At 39.3% G+C, this 26,645-nt stretch overlaps 1 protein-coding gene and 1 non-coding gene across 2 annotated transcripts in view; one reads left to right on the top strand and one right to left on the bottom strand.

The window, feature by feature from the left end:
- Positions 1–26,645, bottom strand: part of ITPR2 (inositol 1,4,5-trisphosphate receptor type 2) — a 592,637-nt gene that overhangs the window by 123,574 nt on the left and 442,418 nt on the right. The window contains exons 46-47 of the mRNA XM_052640930.1: positions 6,362–6,469; positions 1,389–1,581 (exon numbers count right to left, since the gene is read on the bottom strand). Of these exons, the coding sequence (XP_052496890.1) occupies positions 1,389–1,581; positions 6,362–6,469 (301 nt within the window). The remainder of the gene's footprint in view (positions 1–1,388; positions 1,582–6,361; positions 6,470–26,645) is intronic.
- TRNAW-CCA (transfer RNA tryptophan (anticodon CCA)) lies at positions 13,435–13,508 on the top strand. The gene has a single exon. It is a non-coding gene; the product is annotated as a tRNA-Trp (tRNA).

Raw genomic sequence — 26,645 nt, 5'->3', positions numbered from 1 at the left:
ACCTCATCATAAGCTACTTCCAAATTTTAAAAGTAAACTGTACACTGGAAATTATTTTAAGGGTTTTTTTTTGACAAATGACAAAATATTTATCTCAAAAACACTGGAAATTATTTCAAGGTTTTTTTTTTTGACAAATGACAAAATATTTATCTCAAAAACACAGACCCCACAAGCACTAGCTCATTATCCAATTTACTTTTTGTCAGGAATAAAATGAATGATTTTCAAATTGAGTTTCTGTTATGTACTCTGAATACCTAAGTTTCTCTGAATTCCATAAGGTTCTTCATGGGAAAGTCTATGGGAGAGTAATTTCTTTATTTTTTTCAAATATCCTGCTAAGAAAGTCTGACAATGCATGCTACAATCTTTATTCAAGGATGTTATGTCTCAAGCTCAACCAAATTCATAAACCATAATCACTGACGTTCCCAGGAAACTAAAATGATGCAACACTGTTGAACAGAAGTATTGAGAACATATGCCTGTTGTCTGGAAAATCTCTCCAATAGTCAGAAAAGCCCTAATCAAAAGTTTTATCCCAATGATTTTTATTAAAAACTCATGATATTTCTCATCTGGGAAAGTAAAGTTTATTTTAGAATTGAAAATTTTTCAATCCTTTTGTGGTCTTATTTAAAAACTTTTTAAAACGTATTGGAGTGTAGTTAATTAACAAAGTTGTGTTGATTTCAGGTGTACAGCAAAGTGATTCAGTTATCCATATACACGTATCTATTCTTTTTCAGATTGTTTTCTCATTTTGGTTGTTACATATTTCCAAATAGACTTAAACCTAAGAAATAAGTAAGGGGAACTATAAGATGGTAACTTTTAAGTGTTACATTATAAGCTTGCCTGCTTTGAATACAAGTGTCACACAATTTTTACTTCGACTTGGCAAGATTCAGATACGTTGAAAAAAGGAATGAGTTTCAGAAAAAACACTCAACAGTCTACCTGATCATAAGATCACAGATACAAGAGGACAGGCATGCCTATGCCAGGATCTCTCCACTCCATTCACTGATTGTTAAGGCCGATCAAGGCCTATTCATGGACTTCAAACCTGCAGCTGCTCCACAGCTGAAACCCACAGCTGCAATCTTGGATGTCATAATATTTGTAAAACTATAGGATCAGCACTAAAAGATGATCTAATTAGTCAGAACCTTCTATGTTTCTTAAGCCACAGGTGTCTTGGCTCCAACTATAGACAGAGCTTACATGCTTAAGCTTATAAGTGATTTCAGTAACATCAGACGGCAAGAATTTAAGAGCCAATTGAAACGAACCCTGTCATGTATCCCAAAGTACTGGTGTATCTATCATTATGCTCAAAACATTTTCATTATGCTCAGATCATTTTGGTTCATTGAACTTACTCCTGATTTTCTTCTGCCACTTCATCTCATTGTAGAGATCTTCAGTTTGCTGGAAAAAGTCATTCACTTTACTTCCCTGTTCATCCCTCTCTGTGGTGTTGAATACGCGACACTTGGATTCTCGCGTGAGGTATTCACATATATTGGGAACAGGAAATACTATTTGTTCCATTGTCCTGTCATGCCGAACAATCTGAAAAACATTAATTTGCATTTGTTTTAAGCTTTGGAGGATCTTAGACGACTTTCTGCTTTTAGCATGACTTCAATAACGATACTTTATGAATTCAGCTATGAAAAAATATGCCAACTTGAAATATCTGAAATAGTCCTGTATATTATTCTCTTTAAATGAGAGAAATTAATCAGGCTAATCTATAATCAGTATTATAATATACTGTAAATAACAAAAACCAAAATCTTTCTCAATTAACATTAAACGCTTGCCACCCATTTTTATCTTCATGAAGTACATCAGACAACTAAGAGGGTCTTCACTGGGAAGTGTCTGGCTATGTAACCTTAAGCACAGCACGTGTTATATTTTTATCCTGCTCTTAGCCTATTCTTCCTAAAAATGGCTACTGGGGAACAAATGACATATACAACATAATGCGCCCTGCATTCTACAGAGAAAAATGTTTTATGTCATTAAAATGTTTTCCTGATAATGGCAAACATATTTGTATGTGTAACTCATTCAAGCATACACTCAGATGTGAGTATTTGTTGTTTTGAACTTCTCTAATTTGGTATTGGTAACAGTTTGTTGTTTAGTTGCTGAGTCATATCTGACTCTTTGTGACCCCCTGGACTCTGTCCACGGCGTTCTCAAGCAAGAGTTCAGGAGTGGGTTGCCATTTCCTTCTCTAGGGGATCTTCCTAGACCAGGGAGCAGACCTGCATCTCCTGCACCGGCAGGTGCACTAGGCCACCTGGGAAGCCCTGATCACAGTTTAGCTTTAGACAGAAAAACAGGTTAAATGATTTCATACAGAGTCCCTATGTCACAAGGGTTCATGCAGACTGCCTGTCAAGGTTCACACTGATGTGCTCTGCCTAGCCCTCAAGAATGAATCAGAAATTAGTCTAAGCTAAAAGAGTCATTCTATCTCCCTGTGCTACTGACTGGTATGGTCATGAGCACTTGGCCTATTTCTGGAAAATGAGGCATAAGGAGAAATATCCTGGGGCTAGAGGTGCTCTCAAGGGAGATTTTCCTTCTAGAAAAGACAGAAGCCACATGAGACAAACAAAAGATCAAATATACAACACACCAGCTCTTTTTCATCAGTACCCTCTTTCTCCCTGCTTAGAAAAAAAGGTGATAATGCTACTTGAAATTCTGGCAGCCATTTTGCAACCATGAGGTGAGACAGCACCCACACAATAAGAAAGACTTAGCTGAAAATATGGAAAAGGTCTGAGTGTTTGAAGACATCACTGCATCACTGAATCAATTATAGAACTACTGGTGCCTCCAGACTTCCCATTATGAGGGAAAATCAAATATTTTTATTGTTTAAAAACTATTAGCCTGGTATTTTGTTACTTATAATTGAAACTATCCTAAATGATATGTTACACATACAAACCACATACTAGAATACTATCATAAAACAAAGAAGAAATCTGTAGTGGTAGATAAAAATTCTTGGAACCTAGGTTAAAAAATCAATCATACAAAATAAAAATTGGAAGTATTTGGTATGGTAAGCAACTACATGGGAAAAAATGGTTTACTGGTTCAAACAGTGCCAAACATTAAAAAAAAAATTCTCCAGATGCATTTAAGAAATAATGTCCTGATGACTATAAGCCAAGCTTTTCAGCCCCTTTGTGATATGTTATGTTTGATCCTGGTTGTTACATTTCACGAGGGACACTGACAGACTGGAGGGCATACTGAAAGAGATGGGGATGTGTTAACAGCAAAAAGCCAAAAAGGGATACTTTTTTCAATGCACTTATACCACACATGCTTATTCAGGCCTTAGGTGAGGAGTCCTGGGAAATTCAAAGTTAAAAAGCATGAACCCCAATCTATAAAGGCTTGCAATTTTGTAATCACGATGGCACCTCAAATGTCTGAACCAAGCTATCATGGTGACAGGGGAGCAAACAGTCTGAACAGCAGGCAAACATGAAAGTGGGCTGGATTGTGTGTGTTATCAAAAAATAATTTTCTAGTTATTAGCTATTCCAAATCAGATGTTTCCTCCTGAAGTAGTGAGATGGCTGTCACAGGAAGAATTTAAAGCCAAAACAGGATCTTTGCAAAGCAATTCCTCCTTGGACTGGTGAACAGACTAGGTAACCCGTAAGGTCCTTGCTATTTCCCAGGGTCTTTAAGCCTATAATATACAGACAAACTATTATTTGCAACAATATTTATTATTCTGAGGCTATGCTTCAAGATTTTGACTGCGAAGAAGGCTGAGCGCTGAAGAATTGATGCTTTTGAACTGTGGTGCTTGAGGAGACTCTTGAGAGTCCCTTGGACTGCAAGGAGATCCAACCAGTCCATTCTGAAGGAGATCAACCCTGGGATTTCCTTGGAAGGAATGATGCTAAAGCTGAAGCTCCAGGACTTTGGCCACCTCATGCGAAGAGTTGACTCATTGGAAAAGACTCTGATGCTGGGAGGGATTGGGGGCAGGAGGAGAAGGGGACGACCAAGGATGAGACGGCTGGATGGCATCACGGACTCGATGGACGTGAGTTTGGGTAAACTCCGGGAGATGGTGATGGACAGGGAGGCCTGGTGTGCTGCGATTCATGGGGTCTCAAAGAGTTGGACACGACTGAGCGACTGAACTGAACTGAACTGATGCTTCAAGAACAGTGTTCAGTATTGGAAATAAAAGGGTGATTAAGAGCAGTCCCCGCCTCAAGTAGGGGGCCAGTGACCCAGAAGAACCTAACAGTATTCCAACATGATACCTTAAAAAAACAGAATGATCAAAATGCCTGTGGGAGTATAGTGGGATAAAATAAATGAATGCAGAGGTGATATAAGCTGGTCTTTGAATAAGCATGAGGTTGGTCAACATGAAGAGTTTAGATCATCAGTCCAGATTATTCCTTTGAACCCCTAACTTCTATATCCAGCTTCATGCATTCCTCAAGTCACCTCAAATTCAATTTATCCAAGAATCAACAAATGACCTTCCAGAACATTTTAACTGCCAAAGTTAGGATCCTTGTGCATAACACCAATTTCTGTCCACTTATTCAAACCAGAAGCCCAGGGGGCATCCTTTCCCCAGTGTTTCCCTCACCTTACATGCAGAATCCAACATCAAGCATCAAGCCCTGTGTATATGTATATGTGTGTGATGTAACATACAGTGTCTCTATTTCCTCCAATCTATCATCTTCAATTCCACCATCTCTCTCTTTTCTATCTTCCTATCTCATCTACTTGCTTTCCTTGCCTCATTCCCTTTTCCAGTCCTTTCTCCAAATAGCAATTTGAATAATCTTTGAAAAGAATCTTTTCCTTTCCTATGTTCTTTCTCTTTCCCTTCATTCAATTCTACCTGGAATTCCATGCCCAAATTTTAGTAGAAAGAAACCTCTACTCGATCCTTTAATATATATTTTATGACAACCTTCTTTGTGAAATCTACCCTGAAATACCCCAGGCACAGTTAAATACTATTTTCTCTAAATATCCTTTGTTTATACAATTACTATACAGAATGATATTCTCTATGTATATGTAACTGGTAGAGAGTAAAGGCTCAGTAAACATTTATAGAATGTATGTATTCACAGCTAAATCTCTCCTCACCGCTGAGACCCCACAGAAGTCTAACTCCAACCGCAGTCCCCAGTTCTTACAGAGAGGTATTAATTCAACCCCTACTTCTGGCCCACCTGCTATTCCATCTATTCCTCATATTCTCTTCTAATTACTAACCTTGTTCTTTGGCCTCTGGGACCTTAAATAGAAACTTGGTGGTTTGATGATCTATTTGTATCAATTTATCTGGCTTCTCAGCCCCTAAGCACTTAAGATAGTGAGCAATGTTTTTGCTGTGGGTGCAAAAACCCCAGCTCATGGGTTGCACTAGGTCAAGTCTCCCACCAAAGCTATTAATGTTCATAAATGTGAGCAAGGGATCCACTTTGCAACACAAGGTAATAATGATCATTATTGCAAAGGTTTGGCAACAGTAAACAAGACGGTACAGTGATAACATACCCTGAGAGTTCACAGCAGTAATGCCATTGTGCACTCTTCTAAAAACTAAAAAATATCTGCTGAAGTGGATGAATGCATGAATGTAAATTACCTTGACAGGCGTCAACTATTCTATTCACTTCTGCCTGATCATCTTTGCCAACCAGTGTCAAAATGATACCATAGCTAGTAAATGACAGCCAGATGGTTCTCACAACACATAATGATTAAGGCCATGTTGATCCACACCTCCAAAACTGCCACCAGCCCTTGAGTAAGGGCTCATTTATGGGGGCAGGGTCAACTGCTGCAGACTGAAATGGAAACTGTTAAGCCATTTCAAGTCCATGCTATCAATATGAAAACTTTACTAGTGTCTTCCATTTCCCCTGCCCTTCTGTACACCTTCTTACACAGACAGCTCTTCTTTAATAAGCCTTCCACTATTTTTTAAAAGAAACAATTTCTTGAATGATACAATCTATTATAATAATCCTGTCTCTAAAATATCTTCCAGAACCAAAAGAAAATAAAAACAACTTTATTATTTACAAAAGAGAATTTACATATAGTTCAGGTCAAAAAAGAAAGACAATTTTGAAAGATGTGCAGATTGATTTGTTATAGGCCACCCCTCACATCTCCTCTTTTGGTATATATGTTGATACTTTGACAGTTTACATCACTCAATTCTACGTCATTGTTCTAGGAAACAATTATAAAAATGGTCTGAAAGAGAAAGCAAACATATCTTTTCACAGTTGGGCCCACTGATGGTTATTACCTCAATCTGTGCGGTATGGTTGGCATAATACTTCAAGGCTTCGTCGCCATCATCTGGATCGGATCCTGGTTTGAGCATCTGCTGTAAAAGTTTGTTGTGGCGGGCCAACTAAGGGAAAAAGTGAGACAAATGTTTTAGTTCTTTTTTCCCCTCTTTACTGAGGACAGATTTTGAAAACACTTTATCTACTTTAATACAGAACTTCACAGTTCTGGGACTAATGGCAATTAATTCCATTTCAGGAGAGGATGTCTACCTGAAAGGCATAAACAATGACATCACTATAGCAATCTTGCATTTTTATTTGGTGATATAGGTTCTTAGCAAGGGCTTCTGATGTGGCACAGTGGTAAAGAATCCACCTGCGAATGCAGGAGACACAGGTTTCATCCCTGGGTGGGAAAATCTCCTGGAGTAGGAATGGCAACCCACTCCAGTGTTCTTGCCTGGAAAATTCCATGGACAGAGGAGCCTGGTGGGCTACAATCCATGGGGTTGCAAGGAGTCAGACATGACTGACAATGCATGAATTCATGAATGTTTTTAGCAGATGACCATGTCTTGCTCAGAGTAGGTATTCAGTTACTATTGTTGATTAACTATACATCTTCAATAAATGTATAATCGTGCCAAGAAGAAGAAAAGCCCACAATGATATATAATTGACATTCCTTATAATAAATTTTGGAGAAGGCAATGGCACCCCACTCCAGTACTCTTGCTGGGAAAATCCCGTGGAAGGAGGAGCCTGGTAGGCTGCAGTCCATGGGGTCGCTAAGAGTCGGACACGACTGAGCGACTTCACTTTCACGTTTCACTTTCATGTATTGGAGAAGGAAATGGCAACCCACTCCAGTGTTCTTGCCTGGAGAAACCCAGGGACGGTGGAGCCTGGTGGGCTGCCATCTATGGGGTCGCACAGAGTCGGACACGACTGAAGTGACTTAGGAGCATAATAAATTTAGACTACATGTACACATAAAATAACTTGATGAATACTGTGATAGTTCAATGGCTAGTGGTACCAATATAAATGGCAGCTTCTTAATGCACATAAATAGGTATCTATATTTCCTGTAGCTTCTAATCAAAGCTCTACAATTAGCAGTTTGTACTAAAATCCTATGCTTCTGCATAGTCAGATGTCAAAATTGCTGTTTTATGAGTACAGAGCTCAGTTTTATTAAAATTGAAACCAAAGATTTAAAACACAAAAATTTCATTATAAATTATCTTAAATGGTTGTCAATAGAACTAATGTTTTTCTCTCATTTGAATGTCAATGGCATTTGTTAGCCTGTTCTCTCACTTTGTAGATAACTAATACATATTGCCTTCAAATAGCTCTTTTATGGTTGTCTTGAACAATCTCTAAAAACCTCATAATGTCTTTAACCTTTCAGATTTTCTATTAAGCCCTAAGTTCCCTGAGGGCTTCTGGTAACAAAAACTCTGACATATAACTATTTTATTCCTAGCACCATTCCTATCTCTTACTCTGTGCCAGACACTATCCTAAACATTTAGGTACATGAATGCATGTGAACCTAGTAAGAAATCCTGGGGTAAGCACTATTACCCCATTTTACAGACAGGAAAACCGAGGCACAGAATATTTAAGGAACTTGTCTATGAGAACATAGCTCTCGAGCTAATGATAGCTCCAGTATTGAACTCAGGCAGCGTGGTTCCAGAATCAATACTCTCATCAACATGAAAGAGCAATAGATAAGTGTTTGTATTATTCATTAAATGTTATTATAAATTATGGGTATGAAGAATAGTAATAAATTTTAAACAACAATCCTGAATCTATGAAACTAAATAAATATCATCCTTGTTAGTGATAATTTGGTAAGTTATATATTCATTACATTGATGCTCCTCATTTTATTAAACTATTATTTTAGAATTGGCTTTCAGGGATATTTATACATCACTCAAGAAAGCCATTCCTATTTTATATTTATATTTAATTTTTGACTGAAATGTGAATTATACAGATTTTATTACAAACCATAGTCATAAAACTTGTTGTGACTTGCAGGTGTTTCTAAACTCTAAATGAATTTCAAAGGATAAAATTGTGGTAATCATTTAGGCATATTAGCATATGTTCTAGGAAATGGCCAGTTCTTGAAGGCATGAACTGGCATGATTTGTTTATCAATTGAATCTGAGGCATGCGAGAAAGAGAAGAGTTAAGGATGGACTGCAGAATTATTGACCTGAGCAAGTGAAAGTCTAGAAATGCCCTTTACTAAGGAAAAATGCAGGAGGAGCATAACTTAGGGGGTCAGTATCTGGACTTTGGGTTTGGACACAGAAAGCTTCAGATATCATTCAGAAGGAAAGAGTGAGCAGGCTCTTTGCTGTTTGTCAGGAATTCTAGGCAGGGGCTGGGGATGGAGCTATATGGTAGGCATCATCAATATATGGGTGATATTTAAAACCATGACCCTTGAAGAGATCAGCTGCCGTAAGCTTAGCCAGAGAAAGGAGACCTAAGGAACTCTGATAGAGGTTAGAAAGATGAGAGGCCCCAGCAAAGGAGGCTGGGAAAGTTGGGCCAGTGAAGTAGGAACGGAGCCAGTGAAATCGGGTCTCCCGGCAGCCAAAGGAAGAGAGAACTTCAAAACGGAGGGCATGATCATCTGTGTCACATCAGATGAGGGCGGGGAAGTGGTCACTGGGGTTACCAACTTGGAAGTCGTGGTAACCTTCACAGTGGCAGTTCAGGCAGTAGTGGACACCAATGTCTAGTCGTAGCGAGTTTAAATGAGAATGAGAGGAGAGGAAGTACAAACGACCAGTGTAGGCAGATCTTGAAGACTGCAGCTGTTAGGGGAGCCAAGAAATAGGGTGGTAGCTAGAGAAAAGGAATTACAATGAGAGTTGCCATTAATGAGACTGTGGTTTTGCTGGGTTAATAACATGCAAAAAAAAAAAAAAAGAGAGAGAGAGAGGTGGAATTTAAGAGTCTGTGCAAGGAATGTATATGGGACCATGGAATCTCAGCTGAATAAGGAAGGAAATGAAGCCACGAGGAATGATGAAAAAGTGACAGGATCAACAAATTGTAGCTTCTAATGTGGTTTTTATTTATTTTTTTTATTTTAATATAAATTTATTTATTTTAATTGGAGGCTAATTACTTTACAATATTTATTGGTTTTGCCACACATCAACATGAATCCACCATGGGTGTACATGTGTTCCCTATCCTGAACCCCCCCTCCCACCTCCCTCCTCATACCATCCCTCTGGGTCATCCCAGTGCACCAGCCCCGAGCATCCGGGATCATGCATTGAAACTGGACTGGTGATTCATTTCGCATATGATATTATACATGTTTCAATGTCATTCTCCTAAATCATCCCACCTTCGCCCTCTCCCACGAAGTCCAAAAGACTGTTCTTTACATCTGTGTCTCTTTTGCTGTCTCACGTGCAGGGTTATCGTTACCATCTTTCTAAATTCCATATATATGCGTTAGTATGCTGTATTGGTGTTTTCCTTTCTGGCTTACTTCACTCTGTATAATAGGCTCCAGTTTCATCCACCTCATTAGAACTGATTCAAATGTATTCTTTTAATGGCTGAGTAATACTCCATTGTGTATATGTACCACAGCTTTCTTATCCATTCATCTGCTGATGGACATCTAGGTTGCTTCCATGTCCTGGCTATTATAAACAGTGCTGCGATGAACATTGGGGTACACATGTCTCTTTCAATTCTGGTTTCCTTGGTGTGTATGCTCAGCAGTGGGATTGCTGGGTTGTATGGCAGTTCTATTTTCAGTATTTTAAGGAATGTCCACACTGTTCTCCATAGTGGCTGTACTAGTTCGCATTCCCACCAACAGTGTAAGAGGGTTCCCTTTTCTCCACACCCTCTCCAGCATTTATTGCTTGTAGACTTTTGGATCGCAGCCATTCTGACTGGCATGAAATGGTACCTCATTGTGGTTTTGATTTGCATTTCTCTGATAATGAGTGATGTTGAGATCTTTTCATGTGTTTGTTAGCCATCTGTATGTCTTCTTTGGAGAAATGTCTGTTTAGTTCTTTGGCCCATTTTTTGATTGGGTCATTTATTTTTCTAGAGTTGAGCTGCAGGAGTTGCTTGTATGTTTTTGAGAATAGTTGTTTGTCAGTTGCTTCATTTGCTATTATTTTCTCCCATTCTGAAGGCTGTCTTTTCACCTTCTTATATTTTCCTTTGTTGTGCAGAAGCTTTTAATTTTAACTAGGTCCCATTTGTTTATTTTTGCTTTTATTTCCAATATTCTGGGAGGTGGGTCAAAGAGGATCCTGCTGTGATGTATGTCGGAGAGTGTTTTGCCTAGGTTCTCCTCTAGGAGTTTTATAGTTTCTGGTCTTACGTTTAGATCTTTAATCCATTTTGAGTTTATTTTTGCCTATGGTGTTAGAAAGTGATCTAGTTTCATTCTTTTACAAGTGGTTGACCAGTTTTCCCAGCACCACTTGTTAAAGAGATTGTCTTTACTCCATTGTATATTCTTGCCTCCTTTGTCAAAGATAAGGTGTCCATAGGTGTGTGGATTTATCTCTGGGCTTTCGCTTTTGTTCCATTGGTCTATATTTCTGTCTTTGTGCCAGTACCATACTGTCTTGATGACTGTGGCTTTGTAGTAGAGCCTGAAGTCAGGCAGGTTGATTCCTCCAGTTCCATTCTTCTTTCTCAAGATTGCTTTGGCTATTTGAGGGTTTTTTTTGTATTTCCATACAAATTGTGAGATTATTTGTTCTAGTTCTGTGAAAAATACCGTTGGTAGCTTGATAGGGATTGCATTGAATCTATAGATTGCTTTGGCGTAGTGTACTCATTTTCACTATATTGATTCTTCCGATCCATGAACATGGTATATTTCTCCATCTATTAGTGTCCTCTTTGATTTCTTTCACCAGTGTTTTATAGTTTTCTATATATAGGTCTCTTGTCTCTCTAGGTAGATATATTCCTAAGTATTTTATTCTTTTCGTTGCAATGGTGAATGGAATTGTTTCCTTAATTTCTCTGTCTATTTTCTCATTATTAGTGTATAGGAATGCAAGGGATTTCTGTGTGTTGATTTTATATCCTGCAACTTTACTATATTCATTGATTAGCTCTAGTGATTTTCTGGTGGAGTCTTTAGGGTTTTGTATGTAGAGGATCATGTCATCTGCAAACAGTGAGAGTTTTACTTCTTCTTTTCCAATTTGGATTCCTTTTATTTCTTTTTCTGCTCTGATTGCTGTGGCCAAAACTTCCAGAACTATGTTGAATAGTAGTGATGAAAGTGGGCACCTTTGTCTTGTTCCTGAGTTTAGGGGAAATGCTTTCAATTTTTTTTGACAAAATTCAACATCCATTTATGATAAAAACTCTCCAGAAAGCAGGAATAGAAGGAAAATACCTCAACATAATAGAAGCTATATATGACAAACTCACAACAAACATTATCCTCAATGGTGAAAAATTGAAAGTAATGTGGTTTTTAAAATGTGTTGGGAGTTTGGTGCGAGGTAGGAAGCGCTGGTCAGAGTGAGATACTTGAAATGGAGCTGACTGACAGAGCAGGGAGCAGTGATCAGTCAGGACCAGGTCGCAGGAGTGTCTATCGTCTAATCTCTATCTCCTACCTCTCACACCTCCACATCACCCTGGTCCCAGTCTCCATCTCCTCTCGCCTGGACTTCTACAATAGCCTCATAACTGTCTCCTGGCTCCACCTTTGTCTTCTAGATATCACCTTACTCCAAGGCCAGAGTCCTTTCGATCAGATCATGCCTCTTTTCTGTCCCAAATCCTCTGATGGCTGTCGTCTCACCTGGAGTCAGAGCCCAGTCCTCACTGTGGCCGTGAAGGATGACGGAACGTGGCCCTGCTCCCTCTATGGACTCCTCTCTGCCACCGTCCCCAAGTCCAGCCACACTGGGCTCCTGGCTGTTCCTTCAGCCTGAGAAGCGTGTTCCCGTCTCAGGGTTTTGGCAGGTGTGGCTCCCTTCGCCTAGATTCTCCTCCTCTGGATTCCTACATGGCTTGCTCCCTCAGCTACTTCGGGACTCCTTTCAAATACTATCTTATCAATGACTATGCTTTCAGGGACCACCTTATTCACCTCTCCCAACACATCTAACCCCACTTTCTGCTTTGTTTTTCTCCATAGCACGCACTATGACATACCATATTTTATCACTGATCTATTAGCTATCTCCCCCCAGAGAATGTAAGCACATGCTCTCAGAGGAAATGGGTTTACCTCTGTTTTGTTCATCGCTGTATTTTCAAGGCTTAGAACAGTATCTGGTACATAGCAGATGCTCAGTACATACCTTTTAAAAATCAACTGAATGTCAGTCTTTAAATCTCAAATTATGGATAGCTTCCCAAGGTGAGACACTAACGTGAATGATTTCTTTTCAATTTATTTATTAAAACGCTTCAATTTTTTTTCTTCTCTAGTCTTTCTATTTTTAAATTGCCATAGAGTTAATTTACAATGTTGTGTTACTTTCAAGTGTACAGGAAAGTGATTCAATTATGTGTATACATATAAATGTATATTCTTTTAAGAGTTTTTTCCATTATAGGTTATTACAAGATACTGAGTTATTTTGACCTGTGCTTTTTAAAAAAAAATCTATCTTTTTTCAAAAAAATCTATTTTATATATAGTACTGTGCAGCTCTTAATCCCCAATTCCTCATTTGTCTTTCCCCCCAACCCTTGCTATCCCCTTTGATAACCATAAATTTATTTTCTCTGTCTGAAAGTCTATTTCTTTTTTGTAAATAAGCTCATTTGTAAAAGAAATAAAAAGCTTTTATGTCTTTATAGGCACTCTATAGTGTCAAAACTGCTATAATTATTTTAAGAAACCACTAATGCTATTTCATATGATATAATCAATAGTACAAATCTATACAAATAATTTTTATTTCATCCAGTGTAACAGAAATATGGTAGGGCCTCTCTCTCCTTCAGTCCTAATGAAATGCTTTGTTTCATTTGTCTCGTTTGATTGCAGATAAGAGGCACCCTAAAAGGCACGTCAGAGGCTTCCCTGATGGTCTAGTGGTTAAGACGCCAGTGCTTCCAATGCAGGGAGCCTAGGTTTGATCCCTGGTCAGGGAACCAGAGATTGCATGTCACAACTAAGAGTTTGCATGCTGCAGCTAAAGATCCTGCATGCCTCAATGCAGACTGAAAATCCCACGTGCTGCAACTAGGACCCAGCACAGTCAAATAAGTAAAAACATTAAAAAGACACTTTAAGAAAATGCCTAGGCCTCCTTTCACATGTTCAAACATTTATTTTATCTTCATTCACAATATGTAAGTAATCTATATAACTCCTGGAAAATTTGAAATATATATATATATATGCTGCTGCTGCTGCTGCTGCTAAGTCACTTCAGTCGTGTCCGACTCTACATATATACATTAAAAGACTGATTTATTTATATCTGTGGCTGAGCTGGGTCTTTGTTGCCGCACAGGCTTTTCTCTAGCTGTAGCAAGCGGGTGCTACCCTAGCTGCAGTGCACAGGCCTCTCACTGCAGTGGCTTCTCTGTGGAGCGCGGGCTCTGGGGTGCTTGGGCTGTAGCATTCAGGGTTGCAGCACGTGGGCTCAGGAGATGTGGCCCGACAGCTTAGCTGCTCCATGGGCTTATGCTCCATGGCACGTGGGATCCTCTCTGACTAGGGACTGAACCTGTGTCTCTAGCATTGGCAGGCAGATTCTTTACCACTGAGCCTACCAGGGAGCCCTGAAATACATAATTCTTTCAAATAAAAACAAATTAGAAGTAATGGTCATTTTTAAAACCTGGACATCTTTTACATTCTTTATAACTGATGGCCTTTCCTGACTAAAGTCACCTAGTTTCTTCTTCATTGTTCTGTGTTCAGATATTGCCCTTTACATTTCTAGAGAGTATAATTTTCCATATTGCCTCTTAGTAACTATCATTTTTCTTCAATGGGCTGCAAACAACCTTGAGAAAAAGTGCTTGGGCTTATTCACTCCTACATTCTCAGAGCCAGAAGCAGAACTTGGTACACCAAATAGACAAAAACAAATATTTGTTGGATAAAGAAATGGGTTAACTAGTGACAGTCATTATGCATTTAAATGAGCAAGGACACATTTAAGTTTCAGTAAATTATCTCTGTTTTCTCCTCAATAAACGAGAAAGGCCAAAGACAAAGAAATATGATTAGATATCAGATGATGACAGAATTCCCAGCATTGGTAGAAATAAAATATTTTAATATTTTTTCTTATCTCATAGCTGTTCACGTACTTCTATTTCTTCCGCTAGATTGTAAACTACTTGGAGAGGAAGGAACTGGGTACTCAAAAACTGTTGAACTGAATCCTTTACAAAGCAAGGATAGCATTCCTATCACATAGACAAAATACAAAAAAGTAGACTCTCTCAATGATTCTGAAATGTGTGAAAATGTGTCAGTTTAGAGCTCTCTCTTGGTCCAAATTTATAGTTTACTAAGAGCACAGTGCAAATTCTCAGAGACCAATGAACACACATCTAATTTTTAAAAATAAGGATTTAGTCCCCTATTTATGCAATTCTATCAAAAATATGAAATGTTCCCTTGGTATCTCTAATTTTCTTGAAGAGATCTCTAGTCTTTCCCATTCTGTTGTTTTCCTCGATTTCTTTGCATTGATTGCTGAAGAAGGCTTTCTTATCTCTTCTTGATGTTCTTTGGAACTCTGCATTCAGATGCTTATATCTTTCCTTTTCTCCTTTGCTTTTCACCTCTCTTCTTTTCACAGCTATTTGTAAGGCTTCCCCAGACAGCCATTTTGCTTTTTTGCATTTCATTTCCATGGGGATGGTCTTGATCCCTGTCTCCTGTACAATGTCACGAACCTCATTCCATAGTTCATCAGGCACTCTATCTATCAGATCTAGGTCCTAAAATCTATTTCTCACTTCCACTGTATAATCATAAGGGATTTGATTTAGGTCATACTTGAATGATCTAGTGGTTTTCCCTACTTTCTTCAATTTGAGTCTGAATTTGGTAATAAGGAGTTCATGATCTGAGCCACAGTCAGCTCCTGGTCTTGTTTTTATTGACTGTATAGAGCTTCTCCATCTTTGGCTGCAAAGAATATAATCAATCTGATTTCGGTGTTGACCATCTGGTGATGTCCATGTGTAGAGTCTTCTCTTGTGTTGTTGGAAGAGGGTGTTTGCTATGACCAATGCACTTTCTTGGCAAAGCTCTATTAGTCTTTGCCCTGCTTCATTCCGCATTCTAAGGCCGGATCTGCCTGTTACTCCAGGTGTTTCTTGACTTCCTACTTTTGGATTCTAGTGCCCTATAATGAAAAGGACATCTTTTTGGGTGTTAGTTCTAAAAGGTCTTGTAGGTCTTCATAAAATGTTCAACTTCAGCTTCTTCAGCGTTACTGGTTGGGGCATAGACTTGGATAACTGTGATACTGAATGGTTTGCCTTGGAGACGAACAGAGATCATTCTGTCGTTTTTGAGATTGCATCCAAGTACTGCATTTCGGACTCTTTTGTTGACCATGATGGCTACTCCATTTCTTCTGAGGGATTCCTGCCCGCAGTAGTAGATATAATGGTCATCTGAGTTAAATTCACCCATTCCAGTCCATTTTAGTTTGCTGATTCCTAGAATGTCGATGTTCACTCTTGCCATCTCTTGTTTGACCACTTTCAATTTGCCTTGATTCATGGACCTGACATTTCAGGTTCCTATGCAATATTGTTCTTTACAGCATTGGACCTTGCTTCTATCACCAGTCACATCCACAGCTGGGTATTGTTTTTGCTTTGGCTTCATCCCTTCATTCTTTCTGGAGGTATTTCTCCACTGATCTCCAGTAGCATATTGGGCACCTACCGACCTGGGGAGTTTCTCTTTCAGTATCCGATCATTTTGCCTTTTCATACTGTTCATGGGGTTCTCAAAGCAAGAATACTGAAGTGGTTTGCCGTTCCCTTCTCCAGTGGACCACATTCATTTCATGCAAAGATGGGCTCGATAAAGGACAGAAGTGGTCTGGACCTAACAGAAGCAGAAGATATTAAGAAGAGGTGGCAAGAATACACAGAAAAATTGTACAAAAAAGATTTTCATGACCCAGCTAATCATGATGGTGTGATCATTAATCTAGAGCCAGACATCCTGGAATGTGAAGTCAAGTGGGTCTTGGAAAACATCGCTATGAACAAAGCTAGTGGAGGTGATGGAATTCCAGTGGAGCTGTTTCAAATCCTGAAAGATGATGCTGTGAAAGTGCTGCACTCAATATGCCAGCAAATTTGGAAAACTCAGCAGTGGCCATGGGACTGGAAAAGGTCAGTTTTCATTCCAATCCCAAAGAAAGGCAATGCCAAAGAATGCTCAAACCACCACACAATTGCACTCATCTCACATGCTAGTAAAGTAATGCTCAAAATTCTCCAAGCCAGGCTTCAGCAATACGTGAACCGTGAACTCCCTGATGTTCAAGCTGGTTTTAGAAAAGGCAGAGGAACCAGAGATCAAATTGCCAACATCCGCTGGATCATGGAAAAAGCAAGGGAGTTCCAGAAAAACATCTATCTCTGCTTTATTGACTATGCCAAAGCCTCTGACTGTGTGGATCACAGTAAACTGTGGAAAATTCTGAGAGAGATGGGAATACCAGACCACCTGACCTGTCTCTTGAGAAACCTGTATGCAGGTCAGGAAGCAGCAGTTAGAACTGGACATGGAACAACAGACTGGTTCCAAATAGGAAAAGGAGTACGTCAAGGCTGTATATTGTCATCCTGCTTATTTAACTTACATGCAGAGTACATCATGAGAAACACTGGACTGGAAGAAACACAAGCTGGAATCAAGATTGCTGGGAGAAATATCAATAACCTTAGATATGCAGATGACACCACCTTTATGGCAGAAAGTGAAGAGGAACTAAAAAGCCTGTTGATGAAAGTGAAAGTGGAGAGTGAAAAAGTTGGCCTAAAGCTCAACATTCAGAAAATGAAGATCATGTCATCCGGTCCCATCACTTCATGGCAAATAGATGGGGAAACAGTGTCAGACTTTATTTTTTGGGCTGCAAAATCACTGCAGATGGTGACTGCAGCCATGAAATTAAAAGATGCTTACTCCTTGGAAGGAAAGTTATGACCAACCTAGATAGTATATTCAAAAGCAGATACATTACTTTGCTGACTAAGGTCCGTCTAGTCAAGGCTATGGTTTTTCCTGTGGTCATGTATGGATGTGAGAGTCGGACTGTGAAGAAGGCTGAGCACTGAAGAATTGATGCTTTTGAACTGCGGTGTTGGAGAAGACTCTTGAGAGTCCCTTGGACTGCAAGGAGATCCACCCAGTCCATTCTAAAGGAGATCAGCCCTGGGATTTCTTTGGAAGGAATGATGCTAAAGCGGAAGCTCCAGTACTTGGTGGCCACCTCATGCGAAGAGTTGACTCATTGGAAAAGACTCTGATGTTGGGAGGGATTGGGGGCAGGAGGAGAAGGGGACGACAGAAGATGAAATAGCTGGATGGCATCACTGACTCGATATATGTGAGTCTGAGTGAACTCTGGGAGTTGGTGATGGACAGGGAGGTCTGGCGTGCTGTGATTCATGGGTTCGCAAAGAGTCGTGCACGACTGAGCGACTGAACTGAACTGAACTGATCAAAAATATTCTGCAGAATGGCCACACTGACAACCAGAGACATCAGGGTTTCCTCAGAGATGGGCTCTTACTCTGGCCACATCTTGTCCATTCTACCAGCCATGTACCTTTTCCTATGATGCAAATAAAGAAGAACAACCCCAGCATCCAAAGATGCAGTGGCATCATTTAGTATTATGTGCTTTGGAAACCAAAGGTGCAAACACTCGCTAAATTTCTGGACAAGTATGGTATGTCTGTCAAGAGCCACCACAGTAAGAAATATAATTTAAATCCTAATGAAAAACTGGAAAACAGCTAATTTAAATAATCAAGGACAGCCATCTTACAATATCCAACTTGACTTGACAGAGACCCTCACCACAGCACTCAAAATCATATGATGTCACGACATACCACAGTCTGGAAAGCCAGCCAACAATCAATAGTAGTAATCATGAGAAGCTGAACATGGGCAACAACACTGGATGCTAAAAGGGATAACGTCATAGGTGGGAAATCTCTGAGAACAGAAACACTTGTAATCCACAGCAATACTTGTAAGGCAAAATAGTAGCAATTGTTTTACACATGATATGGACACAGGATTTACACTTGTAGTATCTGCTTAGTACGTGATGGCCAAATAATTTTACCAATAAACAACCCCTATTAGCTCATTAATACAAATAGGAAAATTAGTCCTGAGATAATCTGTTGTCTATAAAAATAATAAAGCTTTAAAACAAATTGCAATGCAATCATGGGGAGATATATTAGTGAGGAAAGGATCAAAAGCTTTGGTGGATAGTTAGCCTTATAAAAGGACTTCCCAGTGGCTCACAGGAAAGAATTTGCCTGCATGCAGGAGACCTGGGTTTGATCCCTGGGTTGGGAAGATACCCTGGAGGAGGGCATGGCAACCCACTCCTGTACTGTTGCCTAGAGAATCCCATTGACAGACAGAGAAGCCTGGCAGGCAGTGGTCCATAGGGTTGCACAGAGTTGGACATGACTGCAGGGACTGAGCCGCAGCAGCAGCCTTATAAAAAAATCAAGACATCCCTAATAGCAAAAGACTGCCAAGAAGGGCTCGGGTTCTTTCACTATATATTGAAAAGAAAAAATGAAAGTCATGTATCTTATTATTAATTATGGCATTTGTAATTTAGTTAAATACATATGCAACACTGAATGGAATTTAAAATATGTATACGTATGTACACACACTTTAAATACAAACCTTATACATAAACCTATAGTAGGGTCTTTGACTAACACTGGGCAGTTTTAAAGTCCAAGACTGGGAAATAAAGATGGGCTTTCCACTTTTAGCAGCAACTCTTGCGGAAACAGTGGAAACAGTGTCAGACTTTATTTTGGGGGGCTCCAAAATCACTGCAGATGGTGATTGCAGCCATAAAATTAAAAGACACTTACTCCTTGGAAGAAAAGTTATGACCAACCTAGACACGATACTGAAAAGCAGAGACATTACTTTGTCAACAAAGGTCCATCTAGTCAAGGCTATGGTTTTTCCAGCCCAGCGGTCATATATGGATATGAGAGTTGGACTGTGAAGAAAGCTGAGCACCGAAGAATTGATGCTTTTGAACTGTGGTGTTGGAGAAGACTCTTGAGAGTCCCTTGGACTACAAGGGAATCCAACCAGTCCATCCTAAATGCCATCAGTCTTGGGTGTTCATTGGAAGGACTGATGCTGAAGCTGAAACTCCAATACTTTGGCCACTTCATGCAAAGAGTTGACTCATTGGAAAAGACTCTGATGCTGGGAGGGATTGGGGGCAGGAGGAGAAGGGGACGACAGAGTGTGAGATGGTTGGATGGCATCACCGACTCGATGAACATGACTTTGAGTGAACTCCGGGAGCTGGTGACGGACAGGGAGGCCTGGCATGCTGTGATTCATGGGGTTGCAAAGAGTTGGACACGACTGAGTGACTGAACTGAACTGAACTGAACTTGTTAAACCATTTCACATTTGCATTCTTATCATTAAGATTTTAGTGTTTATTTTAGTTTGGAGCCAAGTAAGGATGAGGTAAAAAAAAAAAAAAGCAATTGCATTTGAATGTTATTCAACAATAATTATTCTTTGGCACCTCTCATCTGTGAACTTTTTCATGTAGTCTCCATTTTTATTAATTGGTAAAACTGACACAGCTATCCAAAGATCACAAAGTGAGCTGGAGCCTGAAGTCAGAATAATTGCCTTATCTGCTAGGTTTGGTACACTGCTTTTATACCAAACACTCTTCTTATTTGAGGTAAAAATCAGCAGAAGAGGGTATAAACTAAAGTTTTACCTATTCTAACATGCTTAAAATATACAAGGCGTATATTTTCAAATTATCTGTTTTCCTCTGATTTTGTGATTATACTATATGTAAAGCATAGAACTAGTGTGGGAGTACAGAGATAAGTGAGATACTTTATTCTTTTAAACAACTTACTTTTTAGTTGGAGGAATTAAAATGATTACAAGAATGTAATTCAAAGAGGGAACACAAGGGCAGAAATACAAGGAGTCACATTTGGGTGGTGATCCTAGGAAAGGAATCACATATGAAATGCATCTGATAAAGGTTTTTAAAGAACAGAGAAAATGAAGAAGTGGCTGGAGAGGATAGCACAAAGAAGTTATCCTGTGTAGAGACGGATCCCCATGAACAAAGTCACGAAGAATGGGTAGCAGGAGACAAGACTAGAATTTGGAGCCAGATTAAACGCCCACATGAGGAGTGTGAATAGAGAATATGGCTGTGCTGCTGCTGCTGCTAAGTCACTTCAGTCGTGTCCGACTCTGTGCGACCCCATAGACAGCAGCCCACCAGGCTCCCCCGTCCCTGGGATTCTCCAGGCAAGAACACTGGAGTGGGTTGCCATTTCCCTCTCCAATGCATGAAAGTGAAAAGTGAAAGTGAAGTCACTCAGTCGTGTCTGACTCTTAGCGCCCCATGAACTATAGCCTACCAGGCTCCGCCGTCCATGGGATTTTTCAGGCAAGAGTACTGGAGTGGGGTGCCATTGCCTTCTCCAGAATATGGCTGTAGATTGAATTATATCCACCGGAATGGTACATTCAAGTTCTAACCCCCAGGACCTGTGAAATTGACCTATTTGGAAATACAGCAAGTTCTGTTCAATTTCCAGAGCATGTCCAATTGTCCATAAGCCCAACAAAGTTAGCCTAGGCACCCAACTAACACAGTCAGCTATATAGTACCATAGTACAGTAGGTTTATAATATTTTTCACACAAATAATACATAAAAAACAAATACACAAAAATAAAGAAAACATTTTAAGTTTTACAGTACAGTACAGTAGTATCAGCTACATCACTGATGTTTTTATGCTTGCTCCTGGACATCTCAGGCTTGAAATAAAGACACTGTACTACCGTACTATAGTACCATACAGTAAAGTACACAAATCCCCTACACACACTTGTAGGGGATACACGCATGTGACAATGTACGCCAGACACATGAATTATTAAGAATTTAAGTGACTGGACATGTGAACGCATATTGGCATCTTTGAAAGTTCACAACTTGAAGGTCTGTATGTAGTGGACTTACTATAAGGTCTTTGCAGACATGAAGATATTAAGATAAGTCATACCGGATATTGGTGGGCCCTAATCCACTGAGTAGTGTCCTTATAAGAAGAAGGAAATTTGGACACACACACACACACAAACACACAGAGAATGCCATCTGATGACACGAGAGATGGGAGTGAGACAAGCCAAGGAACACCAAGGACTGCCAACAACCACCAGAAACTAATAACAGCAGGAGGGCAGGGTCTTCCGCTAGAGCCTAGAGAAAGAGCCAGGCCTGCCAGCACTTTGATTTAGGACCTCCAGCTTCCAGAACTGTGAGATAGTAAAAACCTGCTGTTTTAAGCCATCAAGTTTGTGGTAACTTCTTATCACAGCCCGAGGAAGCTGTCTTAGTTTGTTCAGGCTGCTATAACAAAAATATCATACACTGGTGGCTTATGAACAGAAACTGATTTCTTACATTCCTGGCTGCTGGGAAGTCTAAGAACAAGGACCAGCAGGTTCAATGTCTAAGGAGAGCTCACTTTCTCATAGTCAGATGTCTTCTCATTATAACTCTACTGGTAGACAGGGCAAAAGATCTCTCTCAGGCCTCTTTTCTATATAAGGGCACTAATCCCATTCATAAGGGCTCCACCATCATGACCTAATTACCTCCCAAAGGCCCTGCCTCCTAATACCATCACATTAGGCATTGAAAGTAGTTGCTCAGTTGACTCTTTGCAATCCTATGGACTGTAGCCTGCCAGGTGCCTCTGTCCATGAGCTCTCCCAGGCATGAATCCTGGAGTGGGTTGCTATGCCCTCCTCCAGATGATCTTCCTGACCGAGGGATCGAACCTGCATCTCCTGCATTGCAGGCAGATTCTTTACCATCTGAGCCACCAGGGAAGTCCCCACATTAGGCATTAGGATTCAACCTAAGAATTTGGGGGGAAGGTACGTAAATACACAATAAAGAACAGAAACAAACTAGAAAGCAAGACAAAGGGTGCATCTGGGGACTGGGCATGGGATCATAAGAAACTTTAACTTTATCATTATTTTTTTAATACCATTTAAGCTTGGAAGCAATTAAGTTCAAGCATAATGATTTAAAATTCATGGTCTTAAACTGAAATTGTTTGTACCAAGCTAATATCTGTTGCTAAAAATTTTGTTATAATTGCTTCCAAGCTTAAATGGTATTAAAAAAAAATGATAAAGTTAAAGTTTCTTATGATCCCATGCCCAGTCCCCAGATGCACCCTTTCTAAAGTCCAGTTTGTTTCTGTTCTTTTAGTGTGTATTTACGTACCTTCCCCCCAAATTCTATCTTTATCAATCAAAATAGGAACCATTACAATCAACACATTTTTGCCAATGAGAAATAAGTTTCACACTCATTCAATCTATAGCAGAAGCTAATACAAATACAAACCATAAAGGAATTTTTCTCTTAATGTGGCAAGATAAATTGAGATCCTTATCTATTCTTTTTGCTTCTGTTAGAAAAGGAGTCGGGGATTAGAGAGAAGCCATTTGGGATTGGTGTCATCTGCCCAGAGCCACTCCCAGGACTGTGAGGTCCTTTATAAAGAAAGTAGACCAAAGAAGAAATAACTCTTCTCCCAGGATATGGATGCCAGAATTATTATTCTGTTAGAACAGGGTCAAAGCCATGACAAGAAGAAGAAAAGGTTTTCTCACATGAGGTAGTTCAGCTGTGTGGTCTTGGCAAGAGAACAATCACGTCACCATGGCAGGAGTTGTTTGTACTACGATACGTCAAAGGAGAACTGGCTTTAGGCCCCCCAGGTAGACAGGAGAACACCCCTCCCACCTCAGGCAGTACAGCCCAGGCCACAGGAAATCCCCATTAATATTCCGCTCATGTCTAAGGTTAAGAAGTGAAGGGCTCCTTTCACGAGGGGAACATGATGACTTTCTCCCAAAGGGAGGAGGTGACGACATTAGAGACTGGGGAGAAGTCAGGTAAGAATGAGACAAAGCGGGAAGAGTACCATAGATGGGCCATGGGAAGCAGAGGCTAGTACGGATTCACCACCAAATAGTATAATGGAATCGATTAGCTGGGAAAAGTAACAAATCTCAGTCTTAAAAAGTTAATTCACAAGTCCCTTTTTCTCCTTCTCAGGTTTCCCCTGTTACTCAAACACAGTTGTCCATATTACCTTGAGCAGTATTTGGACTGTAACCAGAATGAAAGAGGAAAAAGGCAATATTTGTTTTTCTGGATTTCCAAACAGGCTCCTGAGAATCCAAAGAGAAAGCCCTTAAGACAGTGTAACCAAGAGGAAAGCTGTCAATGAACAGGAGAAAGAATAGACTGGGCGTTCATTCTGAGAAATACAGTTTGGCACCCCGGGAAAGAGATGGGGCAAATTTCTTAATACCTTGCCAGGCAGCTGTGAAGGATTCATGGACCAGCAGCCCACAGAATCCCAGACCCAGGAAAGCATGAGGTCTCACGACTGCTTTCTCTCTTCATTGCCACGTATACACAACCACTGGTCCTTTCCCTCCAGTGCAGGACTGAAGGAGGGACCCTGCAAAGCCAGTATTACTCTGTTACAGCATTGTTATCTAAGGTGTTAAAGAAACATAGCTCCTACTTATCTAATATCTAAAATAAATCCTTTATATTTCTTAGAGATCAGTTTATTATTTCCATTTTACAATGGTAGCCAATCTAAAGATAATGGGAAATAACAAGAAACTTGCCAAAATTTTTAAAACTCCTAATTTCTAAATGATCTAGACTCCTATTCATGAGGGTCTGTCTAAAATTATAGTAAAACCAATAAAAGACCTTTAGTGATCATAGTAAATAAATATTTGACAGCTAAACCCTTGAAGCAAGGCAAAAAAGGAGGGGGGTGGGGAAAAGGGCAAGAAACAATGCATTTTAAAATGACTGAAGGTAGTAAGTTGTCTTTGAACTAAAGTTTTGCCATAAAGCATTACAAATTGTTGTGATGAAGAATCTAGCTTTCCTGCTGATTGCTAATACTTAATGGCAACCCACTCTAGTATCCTTGCCTGGAAAATCTCATGGACAGAGGAGCCTGGAGGGCTGCAGTTCATGGGGTCGCAAAGAGTCGGGCATGACTGAGCGACTAACACTTACTATTCTAATATAAAGGTTCTCAGAATATGGTCCACTACCGGTGACATCAGCATCACCCGAGAACTTGTTAGAAAGGCAAATTCTAGGGGCCCACTTCACCTTCAGAATCAGAAACCCTGCAGTTTGCAGTTGGGGTCCAGCAACCTGGTTTAACCAGGCCTCCAGGTGATTTCAGTGCTGTTAAGAGTTGAGAATTCTTGTCCTTTATAAATTTTTATCACCAGTACCAACTTATATTCTTAACAGGAAATCCCCTTTTGTAATCTAAAATTAAACTTAAAATTTGGAAGCAATTCTGTTTTTAAAGGAGGTGACTCAGTGGGTAAATAATCCACCTGCAAAGCAGAGATGCAGGTTTGATCCCTGGGTCGGGAAGATCCCATGGAAGAGGGCATGACAACCCACTCCAGTATTCTTGCCAGGAGAATCCCACAGGCAGAGGAGCCTGGAGGGATATGGTCCATAGGGTCACAAAGAGTCAGACAAGACTGAAGTGATTGAGCACGCAACATTTAAAAACTCTTAAAAACAGTAGTTACTGAATCCATTTTTCAAAAAAAGAAAAAAAAAACAACCTGAAATCGGGATCAGACGTATAAAAAGCATTCCGTTCAATTAAAAAAAATTGGTCACTTATCATTCACACATTCCAATTTCTGAGTTCACTTTGCTCTTTTAAAAAGATTTCTGTACTCACTATTTACAATAGCCAGGGCATGGAAGCAACCTCAATGTCTATTCACAGAGGAATGGATTAAGAAGATGTGGTACCTATATACAATAGAATATTACTCAGCCATAAAAAAGAACGACATAATGCCACTCGTAACAACACGGACCTAGAGACTGTCATACTGAGTGAAGTAAGTCAGACACACAAACACAAGTATCAGATGATATCACTTATATGTGCAATCTAAAAAATGGTATCAATTAACTTATTTACGAAATAGAAAGAGTTACTTACAGCTGTAGAAAACAGAATAGAGTTACCAGGGATGAAAGAAGGCAGGAATAAATAGGGAGAATGGGATTGACACATATCCACTACTATATATAAAACAGATAACTGATAAGAACCTACTGTACAGCATGGTGAGCTCTACTCACTTACTCTGTAATGACCTATAAGGGACAAGAATCTAAAAAAGAGTGGCTATATGTATATATAAAACTGATTCACTTCTCTGTATACCAGAAAGTAACACAACATTGTAAATCAACTATACTCCAATAAAAATAAAATAAATATATAAAAGATTTCTGTACCAAAATCCCATTCAAGTAAAAAATGTTTATTAGAAGGTTTACATAATTATATAAGCATATTAATCAAATTAGTTTACAGATATATTTTCATGAATAGATGAACAAAATTACCTTCTAAAAGCTAGCTTTTTCCCTAGAATTGCTTGTCATATTTATTCTTTAGTTTCATTTCTTCAATTAAAACAGGTCACACTTTCTCATGTTTAATACTGTAGAAGTTATATATGTTAGTATTTTATTAAAATTTTATAATTTTGAAGGAAAATATCTGTCATTTTGTATTTTTCATGGAAAAATTTAAAAAGTACAATATAATGCTGAACTGCTTCTGATATTAATATAAGAATATTTTCTGAGTGACTAAAACTACTGTCCATGAAAATAAATTGTATGTAAGTAGATTATATTCTCTGAAATCAGCATTTCACAAAAATATTCTATATTAATCATTGTTGGCAGCATTCTACTCAAAACAAATAAAATATTTTCATGGCTAGAAGTACACAAAAAATTAATCTACTTGTTTAGTGGAGTTATTCAAAATACAGATTAACATTAGCAACTGATCTCCAGGAAACACCCAAATGATATACCCTAGG

Source organism: Budorcas taxicolor, chromosome 5 (assembly GCF_023091745.1).
Source record: "Budorcas taxicolor isolate Tak-1 chromosome 5, Takin1.1, whole genome shotgun sequence".
NCBI classification, from domain to species: Eukaryota; Metazoa; Chordata; class Mammalia; order Artiodactyla; family Bovidae; genus Budorcas; species Budorcas taxicolor.
This window is presented reverse-complemented; position numbering and strand designations above follow the sequence as displayed.